The following is a 21,893-nucleotide window of genomic DNA, read 5'->3' on the forward strand; positions in this document are numbered from 1 at the left end:
TGACAGGGAGATATTTGGCAGCTGACATAGGAATTTTGGGCACTAATACGCTCAGACTACTAACAGTATGACTATTATCAGCTAGACTGGAAGGAATTTGTTTTAATAACTTTTGCCTTTGTTTTTTCCAAACTGATAGATTCAATTTCCTCTTCTGGTGAAATTCAAAGCTCCATGGTATATCACTTTCCCCAGATGCAACCTGGAAATCTCTTGATACATAGAACTAAGTTTTGCATTTGCCATTGTGGTAGTTTGAGCCTGGCTGGATGCCAGGTGCCCACCACACCGCTTTAACCCCCACCTCCTCAGCAAGCCAGGGAAGGGGAGAAAATAAGATGGGAGTCGCGTGGGTTGAGATAAAAGCAGTTTAATAAATAAGCAGCAAAGCCGCGCGCGTGGGAAGCAAAGCAAAAGCCGATAAGCTGTTACTCTCTACTTCCCATCAGCAGCGATGTCCGGCCACCTCCCGAGAAGCAGGGCTTCAGTACGCGTAGCGGTTGCTTTGGGAAGGCCAGAAATGAATCTCGCCTCCCCTTCCTGCTCCTCTCCCCCAGTTTATATTACTGAGCTGACGTCATATGGTATGGAATATCTCCTTGGTCAGCCTGGGTCAGCTGTCCTGGCCATAGTCCCTCCCAAGATCATGCCCACCCACAGCTATTGGTGAAGGTGGGGGAAGGAATGCTGGAGGGACAGCCCTGATGTTGTGCAAGCGGTAGTCATAATATTGATATCAACAGTAAGCACAGCACTGCAGGAGCTGCTGTGGAAAATCGCTACCATCCCAGACCCACTACAGCCATAATGGGCAAACCATATCTATTCCAACCTCTATTTTAATTCTACCTCTTTCTTATCATCCTGTTCTGGCTTTTGTCCACTGAAAGTTTCGCTTAGTCAGTCAAGATAAATCTCAGTTTGTAACTTCTGGTTGTGATCAGTCTGGCAAGATGAAAGCAAAGATTGCCTAAAATTAACAGTAATCCAGCCAAACATCTCCTAGAGCAAAAGTGTAACAAGATGAAAGATCATAGGAGATAGGTTAAAATAATATATACTAAGCATAGGTACTTTGTAGTTAGAACTAATATTAAAATGGTATTGATTGAAATAAACATGGATTTAGGACAGACATGCTATCCTCATAAAGGATGTCCCGGAATAGTAATAGGTTTCTCTACCTGAGAGGTAGAGATCGTTATCAAGAACTTGATGAGGTGGGTCTAGTCTCTCTAATGACTGTACTCAGACCATCATCAACACCTTGATGGGGTGAGTCTGGTTACTTTACATGTAAGGTTTATTAACAACTGTATTCTTGAGGAAGGATCAGAGACTGATAAGGATGGAATCACCTGCCTCTCAGGAGCCAGAGGACTGCTGCAATATCTATACCAGGTGGAGTACTCAACAAATGGAATAATATTTTGTGTTATACAAGTTTTTGTATAAACACAGCAAAGGATATTATGTTGGGTGTGCTGGCTTTGTGGAACTACCTCCTAGCACTTGTTTCTGCACAGACACAAAATAAAGCAATATCTTAACTCTGAGTGTAGATTGGCTTATTGCACACCAGGCATGAATCCACTTTTTGGACAATAAAAGGAGGAAAGCAAGGGGTCAGAAGGCGTTAATTCACCTCAGATAATGCTCTTCCATCTGGTCATCCATCAAAGGAATGATGAGTAACAGTGACAGAAGCACTATTTCCCTACTTTTGGCAGTTCCTTCAGCCCTTCCCCTCCCCCATCCTTTATAGCTTTTTGCTCTGAAAGCCTGAGTGTATTAAAGACAACCCTAAGAGCTGCTACCCATCTGACACCCTTGTTCACAGAATGATAGGAGTTGGAAGGGACCTTTAGAGATCATCTAGTCCAACTCCCCTGCTAAAGCAGGTTCACCTAGACAAGGTTACAAAGGAACGTATCCAGGTGGCTCTTGAAAATCTCCAGAGACCCTTACCACGTACCTCTAAGACAGTGTAAGAGATTTTCACACAAAACTTTTTAGTGCATGAGCTGTCATTAATTAAGATTACTTTTAAAAACTTTTAAAACTTCAGAAATTTCTTTTGTTTTGGTGTGTTTCCTCCTATTTGTGTTTAATATCACGTAAGGTTGGTAACAAAAGAGATTTTTCACAAAGTACTGCAAGCAGAACCATTTCAATTGCCAAAAGAACTTCCCACCAAACTTCCAAAAGAACTTCCAAAAGCGCTTCCCACCACTAGCTAGCAATGTAACTATCCCTATTTTTTACAATCTTCAGACTCACTAGCTAAATTTGTCAATTTTGTCTTTGAGCTACATGCTCAGTTCTTTAGCGAGTTCACAAGGAGTTGACAGTCCTCTTCTGGGGCACTCTCCAGTGTCCACTGATTGTGTCACATGCTTTTTGAAGGACAGATCACATAGCTCAACCTAGAGTCACCACTACATAGATGGTAATTCTTCTCAAAGACCTAAATTTATTTCAGAGCACCTGGTTTCTTTTCAGGCATTTTTTAATATGTGAAATAGGCATCCAGAACTACCAAAAAATGGAAGAGCAGAAAAACAGATGCAGTTTCACCACAGCTGCCTTCACTTCATCAAGGGAATTTGGTGTGTTATGAGGAAATGAGTACTGGGATAAGTGGTGTGTTTCCATCCTATGCCTATGATGCATTATCAGGAGTCTTGGAAACCAGGAAGAAAAGGAAGGGATGGCTGATGTTTTTTATGATATTTGCTCCTAAAATGTTCTTTCATACACAGTTAGGATCTGCTCTCAACCTGTCCACTTAATGGAGGTTTTATGACACATCAATTTAAGTATTTCTGACTGACTTACCTCAGTACTAACTGCTTCATCTGAGGGATTGATCAGGACTACAGTTTCTAAGACATCACTTCTGTGGTGAAGAATCTTCTGACCTACAAGTAGAGAGGAAAAAAAAAAGGCAAGATGGTAAATTAAACCAGCATGGTTTAAATCAGTGCTTTCCCTGAGCTAGTTATGTGTTCCACTGTGCAATAGCCCTCTATTTACACAGAGCAGTGCACACAGGCCACAGTAACTATTGTGCTGGTTCACATCTTCAGAAATACCTGTGACATGTGGTCCTATGGGCCAGAAACATCACTCCAGAAAATTCAAGGTAATGAAAATAAAATGGCAACTGGGTCCTATCCCTTCCCCCTGGCAGGAGGAGTTCCTGTTATTTAGCTTAGCCTTACTGAGCTGCTGTAACCAGATAAAATATCATAGGAGAATAAAATACTATGCACTAGATGCAGATGCATAGGGGCTTTGATGGTACTGATCAAAATAAACATACAGATTTAGGACAGAAGCCTATCCTCATAAATATAATATTCTCCTTGAATAAGTTTCTCTGCCTGAGGGGGAGAGACCATTATCAACAGGTGGATGGGGTGGGCCCAGTCACTTAATATGCATGACTAGGTAACAAGTGTACTCTGACCATCATCAACAGGTTGCTGGGGTTGTCATGGTTTAGCAAGGAGCAGCTTTTGCTTGGTAACAGGGGGAGGGGGTTGCAGTGAAGACCCAGTAAAGAGTTCTTGGACTTTCCCCCGGCTCCTGGGTTCAGATTCATCTCCAGCCCAGCTGGGCCAATCTGGTGCCTCTGTGATCACTATTTAAGGACGGGAATTTAAAGTGCTTGAGAGGAGGTGTAAGAGTGGTACAAGATGGAGGCAACCATGCGGACCACACAGTCAGAGAAGGAGGAGCACCAGACCAGACACCCCTCTGCAACCTGTGGTGAGAACGCAGGCTGTACCCCTGCAACCCATGGAGGGCAATGGCAGGACTGAGAGCCACCAGCAGCTCCGGGTGAGTGCACCCGGACAGGTGAGAGACTGTGTGAGGAGGTGGCCATGGCACAGGCCGTGCTGGAGAGCCTGTGGGGCGCAGAGCAGAACCACATGAGAGGCAGAGAGGAGCTGCAGCCTTTGGGATGAATGGACATTGGAACTGCCCGTGCAGAGCTGCCAGGTGTGTGAAGTACTCCGTGGAGGTGCAGGGAAAACCTGTGGGGAGCCCACCTGCCCTGAGAAAAGGAAAAAGACAGAAACCATCGAGGACAGACTGACTGAAACCCAGTTAGACCATTTGAATTAATGTATGGGAAACCATATGAATTACCAGAATCCAATCCAAATACGCATGACAGGAAAACAAGATGTGTATAACTATTTACTTTCTCTCAGAAAATCTTTAACTGAACTCCGGAGCGTAGTGGCGTGAAACCAACCTCTGACCTTGGAGAATCCCATGCACAACTTCTAACCCGGGGATTACGTCTATCTGGTGATTTAGCACTGACTGAGTGTCAGGTGCCCACCAAGTCATAATATCACTCCCCCTCCTAAACTGGACAGGAGTGGGAGAAATATAAGGAGAGGTTTGTGAGTCAAGATAAGGACAGAAAGATCACTCAGCAATTATTGTCACAGGCAAAACAGACTCAACTTGGGGAGAAAAAGCTTTGATTTATTAATGAACAATCGAAACAAAATAGGGAGATGAGAAATAAAACCAAATCTTGAAACAACTTCTCCCATCCCTCCTTCACCCCGGGACTCTCCTTCCTTCCTCCTCCTCCAGCGGAGCAGGGGATGGGGGATGGGGTTTGTGGTCAGTTCATTACAGATGGACTTTGTCACTGCTTCTTCTCAGGGGGAGGCCTCCTCACACTTCCCACTGCTACACTGTTCTACTACAGTTCTTTATGAACTGCTCAAGCATGGGGCCTCCCATGGGGGCAACTCTTCACACACTGCCCCAACATGGGTTATACACTGGGAGAACAGTCCTTCAGGGACAGACTGCTCCCGCGTGAGTCCCTCACAGGATCACAAGTCCTGACAGCAAACCTGCTCTGGCATGGGCTCCTCTCTCCCAGGACTCCCAGGTCCTGCCAGGAACTTGCTCCAGGGTAAGCTTCCCACAGAGTCACAGCCTCCTTCAGGCATCCATCCGCTCTGGCATGCGGTCCTCCATGGACTGCAAGTGGATATCTGCTCCCCAGTGGTCTTTCATGGACTGCAGGGAGACAGCCTGCCTCACCATGGTCTTCACCACAGGTCACAGGGGAGTCTTTCAGGGCCTAAGCATCCTTCCTCTCCACTGATCTTGGCATCTGTGGAGATGTTTTCACATTCTTACTCCCTGTTGCTGCTGCAGTTTAGCAACTGTACAGCAACTTCTTCTGCTTCTCAAATATGTTGTTCACAGAGGCATTTTCTAAGTCACTAATTGGCCAGGCCTGGGTCAGCTGCGGGATCCATCTTAGAACGGATTGGTATTAGCCCTATCAGCTACAGAGGAAGCTTCTGACTGATCTTTATTTAAAGAAGCCACCTCTGTACCCCCCACCCCCATAACCAAAAACCTGGCCCAGCCAAAATCACTACAGTCTTATGTGAAGACGTGGACAATAGAGCTCTTATATGAAAAGTGGAAGGGACCTTATCAAGTGTTACAAACCACATTCACTGCAATTAAGATTGTCAAATCAGATACTTAGATCCACAATACCAGAGTGAAGGATGCACCATCCCCAAAATGAAAAGCAGTAAGAGACCCAGAAACATTAAAATTAACTCTATAACATGATTAACTGTCTGTATTTTGTTTTTCTATTATTTTTACAGTCTGTGATGGTGGAAAGATAGATTGAGGAAAGATCATCCTCAGGCCTAATATAGAAGACCAATGATACTCAGATTCAAACCCATGATCCAAATGGTTGGTGGGTGAGTGTAAAAATACAAGAAAAAATAATCACACCATTGAATTTTTAGTAGATAAGGGTTGAATCATGGATAAAATCACCGATTGAAACATTGCTCATTTTGATAATGGTATTTATAATAATTGATTTAAATTATACTTGCTTAAAACATCAATTAACCCACAAAATGGAATTTAATCAAATGATTATACAAACAGTAACAAGAAAACAGAATAAACCAACAGAGCATCCACCATCATATGATAGTTTAGCATAGAATAATGTTGCATTGTAAATAAGTGAAAGTATTGAGTAATAATTATCAATACTTTCAAAGGGGGGAAATGTTATAAAAGCATGAAAATTTAAGTGATTTTTTCAAATAATTATGTTTAAATAAAATTATAAGTAAGTTAGCATAACTAAGCAAAAGTAGGCCTCCTTTGTGAAGCTGCTCCCAAAGGAAAGAATATGCATGAGAAGTCAGGCACCATGAGGATGAAAGTGATAGCAAGGTGGACTATTCAGAACTATTAACCATTAAGTTGCTCACTTATTTGAAACTCTATTATATTCCAGTCCAGAACACTAAATAAACAATAGCTTAAATCAATTAGTCGGCCAAGTGATTTTGAAATGTATATGAATATGTATAACTTGTTGTAGTGATTTTGCCAGGGCCAGATTTTTTGGTAGCGGGGGTGCTACAGAGGTGGCTTCTTTAAACAAAAAGAGTTGCCAGAAACTTCCCCTATAGCTCATGGGGTTAGGGCCAGTCAATTCTAAGCTGGACCCTGCACCTGACCCAGGCCTGGCCAATTAGGGATGGAGGTAATGCCTCTGTGAATAACATATCTGAGAAGGAGAAGTTGTTGCACAGTTGCAAAACTGCAGCAGCAAGACGGAGTGAGAATGTGAAAACATCTCTGCAGACACCAAGGTCAGTGGAGAAGGAGGGGGAAGAGGGTGCTTAGGCCCTGGAAGAAAGGCTCCCCTGTGATATATGGTAAGGACCATGGTGAAGCAGGTTGTCTCCCTGCAGTCCATGGAGGACCACCAGGAAGCAGAGACTCGCAGCCAGTGGAGGACCCCACAATGGAGCAAGTTCCTGGCAGGACCTGGGAGTCTGTGGGGAGAGAGGAGCCCACGCCAGAGCAGGTTTGCTGTCAGGACTTGTGATCCTGTAAGGGACTCACACTGAAGCAATCTGTCCCTGAAGGACTGTTCTCCCAGTGGATAACCCATGTTGGAGCAGTGTGTGAGGAGCTGCCCCAGTGGGTGGCACCATGCTTGAGCAGTTTGTGAGGAGCTGCAGCCCATGGGAAGGATCCACGCTGGAGAAGTTCATGAGGGACTGACTCCCGTGGGGAGGGATCCCACAGTGTAGCAGTGGGAAGTGTGAGGAGGCCTCCCCCTGAGAAGAAGCAGTGACAAAGTCCATCTGTAATAAACTGACCGCAACCCCCATCCCTTGTGCCACTGGGGGGGAAGGAAGGAGAGCCCCGGGAAGAGGGAGGGATGGGGAGAGGTGTTTTTAAGACGATTTTATTTCTCATCTCCCTGCTCTTATTGTTCCTTTAACAAATCAAAGCTTTTTCTCCCTAAGTTGAATCTCGTTTGCCCATGACGCTAATTGCCGAGTGATCTCTCCGCCCTTAACTCAGAAGCCGCTTGTTGTATCTCTGTCTATCCAGTCCAGTTTAGGAGGAGGAGTGATTTTATGACTTGGTAGACACTGGGCTAAATCACCACACTTGTGCAATAAGAGACCAATCTATAAGTCATGTAATGTGTAAAATTAACAATTAATTCATTAAGGTAAAGGGAAGCTTTAATGAATAATTATAAGCAGGCTTTATATTCATAGTAGAGAAGAACAAAAGAATATTGGGTATAAATATCTGTTAATTTTGATGCTTCATTGGACATTCTTTGGGAATGATCACATGTCCCTCGTGTGCATCATCAAATAAAGCACCTCTCTGCTTATCTGACTTTGTGTAGATAAGTCTTCCCAGAAGATTTGCAACACTATTGGTGGTTTAGCCACAGCAGAAGGAAAGTCAGTATGGGCTGCAAATTTCTCCTGTAAAAAGCAAAGTGAATACTTGGGCCGTATGCTGGCCCTGCTCATCATGGCTAACTAGTTTGTGAGTCAAGCAAAAGAGCCTAGGGATGTCCCACTCCCCACCACCACCAGCACCATCCTGCACAGCATACATGTTGTCTCTGTTATGAACTGTGGGAGCACTCTCAAGACAGGCAGCACCCCACACAGACCACAGGTTCATAGCCATATCAAATGAACCAGATAAAATCTGGGACCCACTCTGCCAAACCTCCCTGTTCAGCCTTCAACTAGTATTGCTTAATACTAGTGTTGTCCAAAAAGCAGATTTGTGTCTGATGTGCAATAAGCCAATCTACACGGAGTCAAGATATGGCTTTAGTTTGTGTCTGTGCAGAGAAAAGTGCTAGGGTGTAACTCCACAAAGCCAGCACACCCAGTGTTATAGAATGTATAAAAATTCAAGTAATTTTATCAAATAGTTATTTTTAAGTAAAATTAATAAATAAGTTAGCATAGCTAAGCAAAACTAGGACTCCTTAGTGAAGCCACTCCCAAAGAGCAGAATATGCATGAGAAATCAGGCACAATGAAAATAAGAGTGATAATGAGGGGGATTGTTTAAATCCATGCATTTGCAAGCCATAAAACATCTAAGAACAATGTTGGGAGTGATTACTTCAGAGGAAGAAAAGAGTTTGTTATATTAACCATTAGGCTGTTTACTGTCTTGAACCCCTGTAACTTTCTGGTCCTGAGCACCAGGTAAAATTCTGGCCCAGACATTCAGATAACATTGTGGTCCAGAGTGACAGATAATTAGTACCATTCTGGCCCAGAGTGATTTTGAAATATATATGAGTATATATAAATCGATAGAATCATAGAATGGTAGGGTTGGAAGGGACCTTTAGAGATCATCTAGGCCAACGCCCCTGCAGAAGCAGGTCCACCTAGATCAGGTTGCATAGGAACGTGTCCAGGTGGGTCTTGAAGACCTCCAAGGAAGGAGACTCCACAACCTCCCTGGGCAGCCTGTTCCACTGCTTTGTCATCCTCACAGTGAAATAGTTTTTTCTTATGTTTAGGTAGAACTTTTTGTGTTCCACCTTCATCCCATTACCCCTTGTCCTGTTGCTAACTACTATAGAAAAAAGGGTTGTCCCAACCTCCTGACACCCACCCTTTAGATATTTGTAAATGTTAATAAGATCTCCTCTCAGTCTCCTCTTCTCTAGACTAAACAGCCCCAGTTCCCGCAGCCTTTCTTAGTATGATAGTTGCTCCAGTCCCCTGATCATCTTGGTGGCCCTGTGCTGGACTCTCTCCAGCACTTCCCTGTCCCTCTTGAGCTGAGGAGCCCAGATCTGGACACAATAGTCCAGATGAAGCCTCACCAGGGTAGAGCAGAGGGGGAGCAGAACCTCCCTCGTCCTGCTGCCTACACTGTTCTTGTTGCATCCCAGGATGCCATTGATCTTTTTGGCCACGAGGCCACATTGCTGGCTCATATTCAGTTTATTATCAATCTGGACTCCCAGGTCCCTCTCCGCAGAGCTGCTCTCCAGCAGGTCAGTCCCTAGCCTGTACTGGTGCATGGGGTTGTTCCTCTGCACTTGTCCTTGTTGAACCTCGTGAGGTTCCTCTCTGCCCAACTCTCAAGCTGGTCGAGATCTTGCTTAATGGCAGCACAGCCTTCTGGTCAATCAGCCAGTCCTTCCAGTTTGATGTCATCAGCGAACTTGCTGAGGGTACACTCTGTCCCCTCATCCAGGTCGTTGATGAAGATGTTGAACAAGACTGGCCCCAGAACTCCACTGGCCACAGGCCACAGTGTGTAAAAGTAACAAATGACCAATCAAGTTAAAGGGTAAATTTAATGAACAATTCTAAGTGGGCTTTTATGCATAGTAATAAAGAACAAAAGAATGTTGGGTATAAATATTTGTTAATTCTAATAACTTGTTGAACAATAATTATTAAGTATTATTAAAAATTAATAAATATTTGTTACTTCTAATTCCTTGTTGGACATTCTTTGGGAATGATCCCGTGTCCCCGGTGCATCGTCAAATAAAGGACGTCTCTGCTTATCTAACTTTTGTGTTGATAAGTTTTTCTTCCCCCACAGATCTGCAACACCCCAGCCCTAGGACTTTCAGATGTGAGTAAACCATTTTTCCTGTTCTCTCATGAAAAGCAGAGGATTGCCTCGGGAATATTGGCCCAGAATTTGGGCCCATATCATCAGGCGGTTGCTTATTTTTCCAAATAGCTGGATGCAATGGCAAAAGTCTGGCCTGGATGTTTACGGGCAGTTGCAGCTGTTGTGATAAACATTCAAGAAGCCCAGAAATTTACCCTGGGTCAGAAGATAACGGTGCTGGTGTCTCACACAGTATGTGCAGTTTTAGAAGCAAAAGGGGAACATTGGCTCTCTCCCCAAAGGTTCCTAAAATATCAAGCCATAATAGTGGACAGGATGATGTAGAGATTATGGTCACTAACATTGTCAATCCAGCTTCATTCCTTAGAGGAAACTTGGGGGAACCAGTGCACCATGATTGCTTGGAGACCATCGAAGCAGTATTTTCAAGTCACCTGGACCTGAAGGAGAGTCCTCTGGACAATGTGGAGAACTGGTTTACAGATGGGAGCAGCTATGTCCTACAAGGGAGAAGATATGCTGGGTATGCAGTCACGACCAGTCAAGAGGTGATAGAATTGGGATCACTACCTACAGGAACCTCCACACAAAAGGCAGAAATAATTGCCCTTCCTTGTGCTTTGGAGTTAGTGCGAGACAAAGCTATTAACATTTATACGGACTTCAAATATGCCTTTGGAGTTGTCTGTGCTCATGGAGCAATTTGGAAGGAAAGAGGACTTTTAACTTCTCAAGGGAAGCACATTAAACATATTGAAGAAATCTTAAAATTACTTGACACCATTCAGCTTCCTGAGAAGGTGGCTATTATGCATATCAGGGCACAACAGAAAGTAAGCTCAGAGTTGCAAAGAGGAAATGAGCTGTCGGACAGAGAGGCAAAACAGACTGCAAAGGAAGAGGTAAGGATTGAGGGAGCTTTGGTTCCAGATGGACAAATCTCCCTGGAAAGTAAGACAAATTACACTAAAGAGGATAAGAAATTTATCACAGATCTAGAAGGAACATATAATAAAGAAGGATGGGCCATTACCCCACAAGGAAAATGAATCATTCCCACTTTCTTACTATGGCCTTCAGTGAGGGAAGAACACAAAAAAGGGGGGGCCGAGGCTCTGCACAGACATCTGATCAGGCAAATTATAGTACTGTAAATCAAGTAACTCAACAATGTGATCTTTGCCTCCAAACTTATCCAAAGAACACTCCTAAACCAGAGATGGGTCAAATTGGCAGAGGAAATGGGCCTGGACAACAATGGCAAATTGATTTTTCAAAATTCCCAAGAAAAGAGGGGTACACCTGTTGGTGTCAGCTGATACCTTTTCAAGTTGGCCAGAGGCATTTCTCACAAGGACAGCAAAGGCGTGAGAAGTGACAGGAGCATTAACAGAAGACATAACACCAGCTAAGACAAAAACATGCTTCAAGATGCTAGATAATCACTGTACTGATAGTAAAAGAATTTACTAACACTATAGAAAAAGAGGGATTGATGTAGAGCTTTATACTAACATATATTAATAAACTTTATACTAACTTATTGCATTAGTATAGGTTTAACTGTTAAAGCTTTTATTTTATACAGACATAGCTATCTGCTTAGAGATAAGTACACATGGGCTGTACAAAGGTCATGCTTTATCTGCTTTACACAATATCTAAGGGGCCCTGCAACTTCCTTAAAGGCAGAAACTGGCTCAGCGGGTTGGATGAAGGTCAAATGGTATCTGAGGTTGCACAAAGATCAGAGATTAGAAGTTCAACCTGGAGAAGACTCAAGACTCTCAACCTTCACCACCTCTGATGATCACCACCAGCAGACATTGCGCAAATGCAAAGGAAGAGGAGAACTAATTTACATGCAAAGTGGTGACAGGTTATTTATATGTATAGGCGGATGATGCAATCTCATGAATTTGTAACTCTTTAGTCAAGAAAGTCACAGAATTGAGTATGCACCTTTGTAGTGGAGCGATCCTCCCTTGTGCCCGGTGCTGAATAAACATACAGGGAAGGGATTCAACTGATAATAGAGAAATTCTTTCAATTAGGACTGTTAAGGGAGTGTGAGTCCAGCTTTAACACTCCCATATTACCAGTCCACAAGCCAGATGGGTCTTATTGGATAGTCCAAGATTTGCAGGCTGTCAATAAAATAACTGAGGACCTCTACCCCACTGTAGCAAACCCTTATACCCTGTTAACTGTACTAACACTGGACTTGGTTTACTGTTTTAGATCTGAAGGATGCCTTCTTTTGCCTTCCTTTTCATAAAGCCAGCCAGAAAATATTTGCATTGAAATGGGAAAGTCCTAAAAGTGGACGTAAAACTCAGCTTACTTGGGCACTGCTGCCTCAAGGATTCAAAAATTACCCCACCATATTTGGCAACCAGTTAGCCAAAGATCTTGAATCATGGGAAGCTCCACCTGAAGAAGGAAAATTGCTGCAATATGTAGATGACATATTAATCGCTACCAAAATGAAGGATGCCTGTCTAATCTGGACAGTGAGTCTTTTAAATTTTTGGGGCTCCAGGGGTATCGAATATCTAAAGAAAAGCCTCAGACAATCCAACATAAAGTGACCTCTTTGGGTCATGAAATTAGTGTGGGACAAAGAACATTGGGACAATCTAGGAAAGAAGCTATATGCCAAACACCCAGAGGACAAACAATAAAGGAACTGAACCTTTTTGGGAACGACTGGGTGGTGTCAATTGTGGATCTATAATTATGGACTGTTGGTTGAGCCTTTATATGCAATAACAAGCACAGAGCAAAAACATCTGCAATGGAATAAAGAAGCTGCACAGGCCTTTGATCAGCTAAAGAAGGCTCTGATGTCTGCCCCTGTTACAAAAGATATAAAATTCAAGTAATTTTATGGAATAGGGTTTTTTTTAGTAAAAATTTATAAGTTAGCATAACTAAGCAAAACTAGGCCTCCTTGGTGAAGCTGCTCTTGAAGTAAAGAAGCTCCTGAAGTAAAGAATGTGCATGAGAAAACAGGCACAATAGGAATAAGAATGATAACGAGGGGGATTGTTTAAAAGCTAGTCAAGTAAGTCCTAGAGTTGAGCACACACATTTGTGGTGGAGCGATCCCCCCTTGCGCCCAGCACTGAATAAACATACCTTCTTTATAACTCTGAGTTGTAGAGTTTATTCCACGTGTCACTACTCCCTGGATGGGTTAGAACGTGTACTTTAAGAACTGTAGTCCCTAATATGATGATAATTGACAAACTACATAGACAAGGTGAATGTATAAGAAGCTTTCTTAAGCAAACCAGGAAAGTCCACAATGCTATTACAGACCATCCTTCAGGATTCCATAGCTTTGTTATATGGTTCCTCCCTTGGCTTGGAGTTAAGTAAATTGGAAAAGACAATTATAAATATATCAGCTACAATTGAGAACATTAAAAACAGAACCATTGATACTATACAGGCACTACAAATTGAAGTATAAAATCATAGAATGGTAGGATTGGAAGGGACCTTTAAAGATCATCTAAACCAACCCCCCTGCAGAACCTAGTTTGTCCTAGATAGTGTTGCAAAACGGAATAGCTCTTGACTTCACAGGGAGGTGTTTACACAATTACTAATACAACCTGTTGTGTGGACTAGAGTGAAAGAATTTCTACCAATTTAGCAAAACTTTGGGTACAAACAAAAATTTGCATCAGCTTATGAAGAACGGTATGTCCTGCAGATATGAGGATTTATGTTATAAACTTACCTCATGGCTACCAGACTTGACTTGTGGTTTAGGCCCATCAGGGAACAAAAGACCACGATTAGCCTCAAGTACTGAAGAGGCTGAGAATTGCCAAAGGGCAGGGAGAGCTTAATTGCCACTTAAGGTCCAGGACAAAACAGACCAGGCTACTTGACTTGAGGAAGAAAATAGAAAATAATTTAATGCAATACCAACTAAAGCATAACCATCAAACCCCAAAACATAACCAAAATAAAACAATACAGAGTGGTACAACAATGAAGAGTACAACCAGCCCTTTAAGACCACCTTCTCCCCACTCCTCCCCTCTTCCTGGGCTCAGAGTCCTGATCCCGGTGTTTTTACCTCCTTCCCCACTGAACGGACCAGGGGAGCAGGGAATGGGGGTTTCAGTCTATTCCTGATAGCTTCTGCCATTTGTCTCTCCTCAGGGCAGGTGGGCTCCACACCAGTTCTCCCTGCATGTCCATGGGGCACCTCACACACATGGCAGCCCTGCACGGGCTGCTCTGACGTGCATTTATCCCAAAAGCTGCAGCTCCTTTCTGCCTCTTGTGTGGGTCTGCTCTGCAACACGCAGGCTCTCCAGCACGGCCTGCATCATGGTCACCTCCTCACACAGTCTCTCGCCCGTCCAGGTGCACTCACACAGAGCTGCTGGTGGCTCTCAGTCCTGCCACTGCCCTCCATGGCTTGCAGGGGTACAGCCTGCATTCTAACCATGGCTTGCAGAGGCATCTGTGGTCTGGTGCTCCTCCTTCCTTCCTCCTCTGTCTGTGGGATCCGCATGGTTGCCTCCATCTTGTACCACTCTTACACCTCCTCCCAAGCACTTTAAATTCCCGTCCTTAAATAGTGATCACAGAGGCGCCAGATTGGCCCAGTCAGGCTAGAGGTGGGTTTGTAGTTTGCAGCTAAGACAAAGACCTCCATAGAAGACCTGGGCTGAAAACCTAGGTTGCACAATCTAGGGAAATGTAATGCATATGTATGTAATAGGGCAATATAAGCTGTGACTGATGTACTGCATGTCATGTTCCTAAGGTGGATAGGTGGAGCCACCTCCCTTGCATCCAGTGCTGCAATAAAGAATGCCTGCCTTCTAAAACTTACAACAGTATTAGAGGGTTATTAAAGTACCGACTTTTACAATAACAACCGTAGTGACACTCCATTTCCTTGTCCTGGAATAAATGCTGCATAGGATAAAATTTTCATGACCAGTTGTCTGTGGCAAAACAGCCATCAACAAGTCTAATGCAGCAACATGTCTTGCAGCAAGATTTTGTTGTGACCAGATGTCCACAGTGATTTACTAATTAAGAATAAGCAGGAAGAGTACAAAAATAAAAACGGCATTCTATTCTTGATATCTAAAAGAATATTTGCGAGAAAATAAAGATCTTTTGTGAGTATTAAATTAGAAAACACTAGCATGTATCACTAAATTTTAACACTCAACCATAATAAAAAGTGGAATGCTAAAGGCAATTAACAAGTGACTGATGTAGACCTGGCACACCTCAGTACTATGAAGGCAACCAGATAACTGGTAAGTCTGAAGTGCTCTGTCGGTGTGAAAGAAAGCGTTAACCAAACTCTAATCCAAATTATTTAACTTGTAAACTGTGTCTGCTTGTAGAGTGAAACCTTTTGTTTAAGCTTATCTGAAGTTTCAGAGAGCTGAATGTAAGGGTCCTTGAATATCAAAGCAGCCAAATGTCTGCATGGCAGATAAGTCTGCAAGAACCAGTTCTACATTTTTGTCAGCTAAGATAATGAAGAGAAGAGCCAGTAGTCCACCAAAGAACACCATGAAGAAGACTCAAGGATGAAGTAAATGACTGTCAGAAGACCCTAATAGACTTATTAACATGCGGGACTAGACAGACACAAATGTAAATGATTTTTCCAAAACTAATGAATATGTAAACTACCTCTCAGGAATATAATGCATAATCATATATCTTCTGTATATATACTTCTTAGCTTGTTCCATATGGCATGCACTTTTGGTGGAAGGATTCCCCATGCATCCAGCACTGCATTAAAGAATACCTGCTTAATAACTTCGTTATCCTTACCCAGCCACCCCTAACTTCCCACTCTCAGTGAGAGATGTTAGAAAGCAATAGCATTTGGAAGCTCTGACTTTGAATCAAATGTTACTTGAACTAACTTGCCAACCTCAGCCTTTCTCTTGCTCCTGCAACTATGCCAATTCAGGGTGTGGATGCTGCTGCAATGGGAAGAAGCAGTGCTGACGGGTGTTGTGAGAACTAGGTTTGTGACCATTCCTCCTGTATGGCAAGATTTCCTGCTTTCTTCTGAAGAGGGGGGTGAGAAGAGGGCAGTAGTGACAAACCTCTTCAGTTCTGAAAGCAATATTTATTGATTCTTGAGAATATTGCATTTTAAAGTGATCTACCTTTTGTGGTCACTGCAACTTGAATCTGAACCTGGAAAATTTATGACAGCTTTTTAGATCAATACAAGCCTGTTTAGAAGCATGTTGTTTATGCAGTGACCAAAAAAGGGAGAGAGGACAAGGTTAGGTATTTCAGCTGCATCTTGGGATCTGAGAGATAAGAATACATGTCCCTTTAAGTCAGATTAGATCATAGATTAGTAAATCTTCCTCAAGCCTGTAGCATTGTATGGGGTTGTTGTGACCCAAGTGCGGGACCAGGCAACTAGCCTTGTTCATTCTCGTGCAATTGGCCTCAGTCCAATGATCCAGCCTGTCCAGATCCCTCTGGAGAGTCTTCCTGCCCTCAAGCAGATTATCACTCCTGCCCAACTTGGTGTTTTCTGCAAATTTACTGAGGATGCATTCAATTCCCTCATTCAGATCACTGAAAAAGATATACCAAGCCCTGGGGAATAACACTAGTGACCATAGGCCAACCGGATATAACTCCATTTACATTTTTTTTGGGCCTGGACATCCAGCCAGTTTTTTAATCAGCAAAGAATATGCCCGTCCAATCCATGAGCAACCATTTTCTTCAGGACAATGCTATGGGAAACTGTGTCAAAGACTTTACAAAAGACTGGGTAAATGACATCCACAGCCTTCCCCTGATCCACTAAGCAGGTCACCTGTAGGAGAGTATTGGGCTGCAGGTATCTTTAACCTTGAGACACAGCTCTTCCCTTGAAGCAGACAGATAAACAGCTCTGAGAAAGAAGTGATAAGAAAGAACTAAAGCATAAAACCAGGATGCGAGCATACCAAAGAGGCAGCAAGAGCGGCATGTGAACAATATAGAGTAACCAATCATTATATTAGCATAGGCTCGTGCTTTGAGACTGTTACCCAATTAACATAGAATAAACTGTGCATGAGCAGGGGATAAGGGTATATTAGGGGAAAACTTTGGCAATAAAGTATCTGCTGCACCATGAACTGAACTCGTCTCTACGAGTGATTCTTGGCTGTTACGACAGTCACCTAGTCACAGAAGGAGATCAGGTTAGTCAAGCAGGACCTGCCTTTCATAAACCCATGCTGACTGGGCCTGATCACCTGGTTGTCTTGTATGTGTCTCACGATGGCACTCAAGACGATCTGCTTCATAACTTTAACTGGGACCAGGGTCAGGCTGACAGTCCTGTAGTTCCCCTGATCCTCCTCCTGGTCCTTCTTGTAGATGGGCATCACATTTTCTAACCTCAAGTCCACTGAGATCTCCCCGGTCATCCAGGACTGCTAAAAAATGACTGAAAGTGGCTTAGTGAGTGCTTCTGCCAGCTTCCTCAGTACCCTTGGGTGAATCCCATCCGGTCCCATAGACTTACTGTGTGTCTAAGTGGTGTAACAGATTGCCAATCATTTCCCCTTGGCTTATGGGGCCTTCATTCTGCTCCCCACTTCTGTCTTCCAGCTCAGGGGGCTAATTATCCTGAGGACAACTGGTCTTGCTATGAAAGATTGAGTCAAAGAAGGCATTAACTACCTCAGGCTTTCCTCAGCCTTTGTCACTGTGTTTCACCATGCATCCAGTAAAGGGTGGAGATTCTCCTTAGCCCTCCATTTGTTTTGCCAATGTATTTAAAGAAACATTTTTTAATTGTCTTTTATGGCAGTAGTCAAGCAGACTACTGAACAAGAGAGGCCTTTTGAACTATCAGGCAAGTTAACATACATTTAGCTGTCTGCTATGTTAAAATATCTTCTTGGGTAAGGAGCCGTTTTTGCTCAGTGCCGTCTCACCTCCGTGCTTCATCCTCTGCCAAAAAACAAGCCCCAACAATTTGAAGGTTGCCCTATGACCTACTGCATAGCTTTTGCTCTTATGCTAGTTGTATCACCCACAGTAGGCAGAGCCAATGGGCTCTGGGTAAAGCAACATAGTCTGCTGTACTACGCAGAGATGGCTCTTGCTGAGAAGCTTACAGGGTGGTTCTGTGCAGGCAGAGGTCAGGTCAGAGGTACTGCTGCACATACATGGCACTGCATATGTGCAAAACCTGAGCCCAAGGCCATAGGATTGATTTGGATAGTCCTGCTGCTCTTAAGGTTAAACAATATTTCAGGAGCATGTGACCAACAATTAAAATAGTGACAGCTGGTAAATAAATGAGTACATTGTGCCATTATATTCTCATTGCCATGTGTTGACATCAAAGATAGTGGAGCTATTCTGAATTCATACAAATGTAGTGGTTTTGTCTGGACTGAGTTTTGACAGTGGGGGCCTACAAGGGTGGTTTCTTTAAACAAAGAGCTGCTAGAAGCTTCCCCTGTAGCTGATAGGACTAATGTCAGTCAATTCTAAGATAAACCCGACACTGACCAAGGCCTGGCCAATTAGTGATTGAGGTAATGCCTTTGTGAATAACGTATTTGAGAAGGGGTAGAAGTTGCCGTGCAGATGCTAAACAGCAGCAGCAGCAGAAGGGAGTGAGAATGTGAGAACAACATCCCTGCAGACACCAAAGTCAGTGGAGAAGGAGGGGGAGGAGGTGCTTAGACACTGGAAAAAAAAATTCCCTGCAAACTGTGAAGTCCATGGTGAGGCAGGCTGTCCCCCTGTAGACCACTGAGGTCCATGGGGGAGCAGACATCCACTCAGCCCATGGAGGACCCCATGCTGAAGCAGGTCGATGCCTGAAGGAGGATGTGATGCCATGGGAAGCCCACTCTGGAGCAAATTCCTGACAGAAACTGGGAGTCCATACAGAGAGGAACCTACTCCAGCACAGGTTTACTGTCAGGATTTGTGACCCTGTGGGGGATCCACACTGGAGCAGTCTGTTCCTGAAGGACTGTTCTCCCTGTGGATGACCCACATTGGGGCAGTGTTTGAAGAGCTGAACCTGTGGGAAGGACTCATGCCGGAGCAGTTTGTGAAGAACTGTATCCCATTGGAAGAATTCACACTGAAGAAGTCTGTGGAGGAATATCCCCCGTGGGAGGGACCCCACACTATAACAGTGGGAAGTGTGAAGAGGCCTCCCCCTAAGAAGCACTGACAGTGTCCACCTGTAATGAACTGACTGTAACTCACATTCCCCACCCCCCTGCACAGCTGGAGGGAGAGGAAGGAGAGTCCCGGGAAGAAGGAGGGGTGGGGGGAGGTGTTTTAAGATTTGGTTTTATTTCTCATTTTTCCAGCTCTGTTCTGGTTGTTCATTAATAAATCAAACACAAATCTCCCCAAATTGAGCCTGTTTTGCCTGTGACAGTAGAAATTAGATGAGAATCATAGAATGGTAGGGTTGGAAGGGACCTTTAGAGATCATCTAGTCCAACCCCTCTGCAGAAGCAGGTCCACCTAGATCAGGTCACATAGGAACATGTCCAGGCGGGTCTTGAATACTTCCAAGGAAGGAGACTCCACAATCCCTCTGGGCAGCCTGTTCCATTGCTCCATCATCCTCACAGCAAAATAGTTTTTTCTTATATTTAAATGGAACTTTTTGTGTTCATAAGATCCCTTCTCAGTCTTCTCTTTTCTAGACTGAATAGCCCCAGTTCCCGTAGCCTTTCCTCGTATGAAAGATGTTCCAGTCCCAATCTTAGCTACCGTAGATATTCGGTCCCCTCAAAAAACTGGAGAATGCAGGCATCCATCCTGCTACCTTTCGCATGCCAAACGAGCGCTCTACCATTTGAGCTAATCCTGCCTTCTGTATGAGAAGTGAGAGCAAATATAGTATGGGATAGCATATTAAAATGAAATGCGTGCCAACCTTTTATATACAGTTTGATTATAAAGGGGAAATTCAAATTGTAATTGCTCAGCAATAGTAGTTTGTGACCCTCAGGAATGATCTGGCGGAGGGCTTTAGTGGGACTTTTTTTTGGTGGTTTGTTTTCAGTCAGATGATTGTCTAAGAGAATCTGCTGAGGCAGATGAGAGCTCCCATAAACATGTAGGAGAGCCCTGAGGGTTCTGTACATTTTTGAGGTAAATTCTTTTGTTTCAACATGGTGCCATATTGAAGCCATAAAAATCAATGCATTTCAATGGGGGAATACTCCAGTATAGGAAATGTGATTGCAATGTGGTAGTCCTCCATGGTATGTCCTACCAGATGGACTTGTCTGAACCATGACACGTGATCAAAAAATGGTTGATCAGCGTTCTCTTTCAATTTTCAATTTTTTCCTCTTCCTTTCATAGCCCTAATGACAGCCATACAAGTTTTGTATATCTCTTATCAAGGATGTGGAATCAAGTGACCCCTGATGCTCGTCCCTCTCCCCATCCCAGCATAATCTTTGTAGTGGGTCTGGGATGGTAGTGATTTTCCACAGCAGCTCCTGCACTCTGCACTCTGCAGCCAAGTGGTATGCTACGATTGACATCGCTAATGCATTTTTCTCAATTCCATTGGCAGCAGAGTGCAGGCCACAATTTGCCTTCACATGGAGAGGTGTCCAATATACCTGGAATCGATTGGGGTGGAAACATAGTCCTACTATTTATCATGGTCTAATCCAAACTGTGCTGGAAATGGGTGATGCCCCTGAACATTTACAGTACATTGATGACATAATTGTATGGGGCAACAAGGCAGAAGAAGTGTTTGAGAAAGGGAAAAGAATAATACAGATTCTCCTAAAAGCTGGTTTTGCTGTAAAAAGAAACAAAGTAAAGGGACCTGCACAAGAGATACAGTTTTTGGGCATAAAATGGCAAGATGGGCGTCGGCATGTGCCTATGGATGTTGTGAACAAAATAGCGACTATGTCTCAACCGACTAATAAGAAAGAAACACAAGCTTTCCTGGGCCTTGTGGGATTCTGGAGGATGCATATCCTAGGTTATAGTCAGCTTGTGAGCCCTCTCTTTAGAGTAACCAGAAAGAACTGTTTTGAGTGGGGCCTTGAGCAACAACAAGCTTTTCAACCAATTAAACAGGAAATAGCTCGTGCAGTCGCCCTTGGGCCCATCCGTACAGGATCGGATGTGCAGAATATCCTCTACACTGCCGCTGGAGAGCATGGTCTCACCTGGAGCCTCTGGCAGAAAACATCTGGAGAAACCCGAGGTCGACCATTAGGGTTTTGGAGCCGAGGATATCGAGGATCGGAAGCCCACTACACCCCAACTGAAAAAACAAATACTAGCAGCATATGAGGGACTTCGAGCTGCTTCAGAAGTCATTGGCACAGAAGCTCATCTCCTCTTGGCACCACGTCTGCCTGTGTTACACTGGATGTTCAAAGGGAAAACCCCTTCTATACATCATGCAACCAGCGCTACATGGAGTAAGTGGATGGCACTGATTACACAACGATCTCGGCTGGGGAAATCTAATCACCCAGGAATCCTGGAAGAAATCATGGACTGGCCAGAAGGCAGAGATTTTGGAGCATTGCCTGAGGAAGTAGCTCGTGCCCAAGAGGCACCACCATATAATGAACTATCAGAAGATGAGAGGCATTATGCTTTGTTTACTGATGGATCCTGCCGCGTGGTAGGAAATCATCGTAAGTGGAAAGCTGCTGTGTGGAGTCCCACACGACGAGTTGTTGAGGCCACTGAAGGAGAAGGTGAGTCAGGTCAGTTTGCTGAAGTGAAAGCTATCCAACTAGCTCTAAAGATTGCAGAACGAGAGAAGTGGCCAGTACTCTATCTTTATACTGACTGCTGGATGGTGGCTAATGCTCTATGGGGATGGCTACAGCAATGGAAGAAAACCA

General features: G+C 43.8%; 1 protein-coding gene across 2 annotated transcripts in view; it reads right to left on the reverse strand.

The window, feature by feature from the left end:
* Positions 1-21,893, reverse strand: part of LOC133628671 (microtubule-associated protein 1B-like) — a 140,876-nt gene that overhangs the window by 36,597 nt on the left and 82,386 nt on the right. For both annotated transcript variants that reach the window (XM_062017098.1, XM_062017097.1), the window contains exon 3: positions 2,839-2,921. In XM_062017098.1, the coding sequence (XP_061873082.1) occupies positions 2,839-2,921 (83 nt within the window). The remainder of the gene's footprint in view (positions 1-2,838; positions 2,922-21,893) is intronic.

The sequence above is a fragment of the Colius striatus genome, chromosome W (assembly GCF_028858725.1).
Source record: "Colius striatus isolate bColStr4 chromosome W, bColStr4.1.hap1, whole genome shotgun sequence".
NCBI classification, from domain to species: Eukaryota; Metazoa; Chordata; class Aves; order Coliiformes; family Coliidae; genus Colius; species Colius striatus.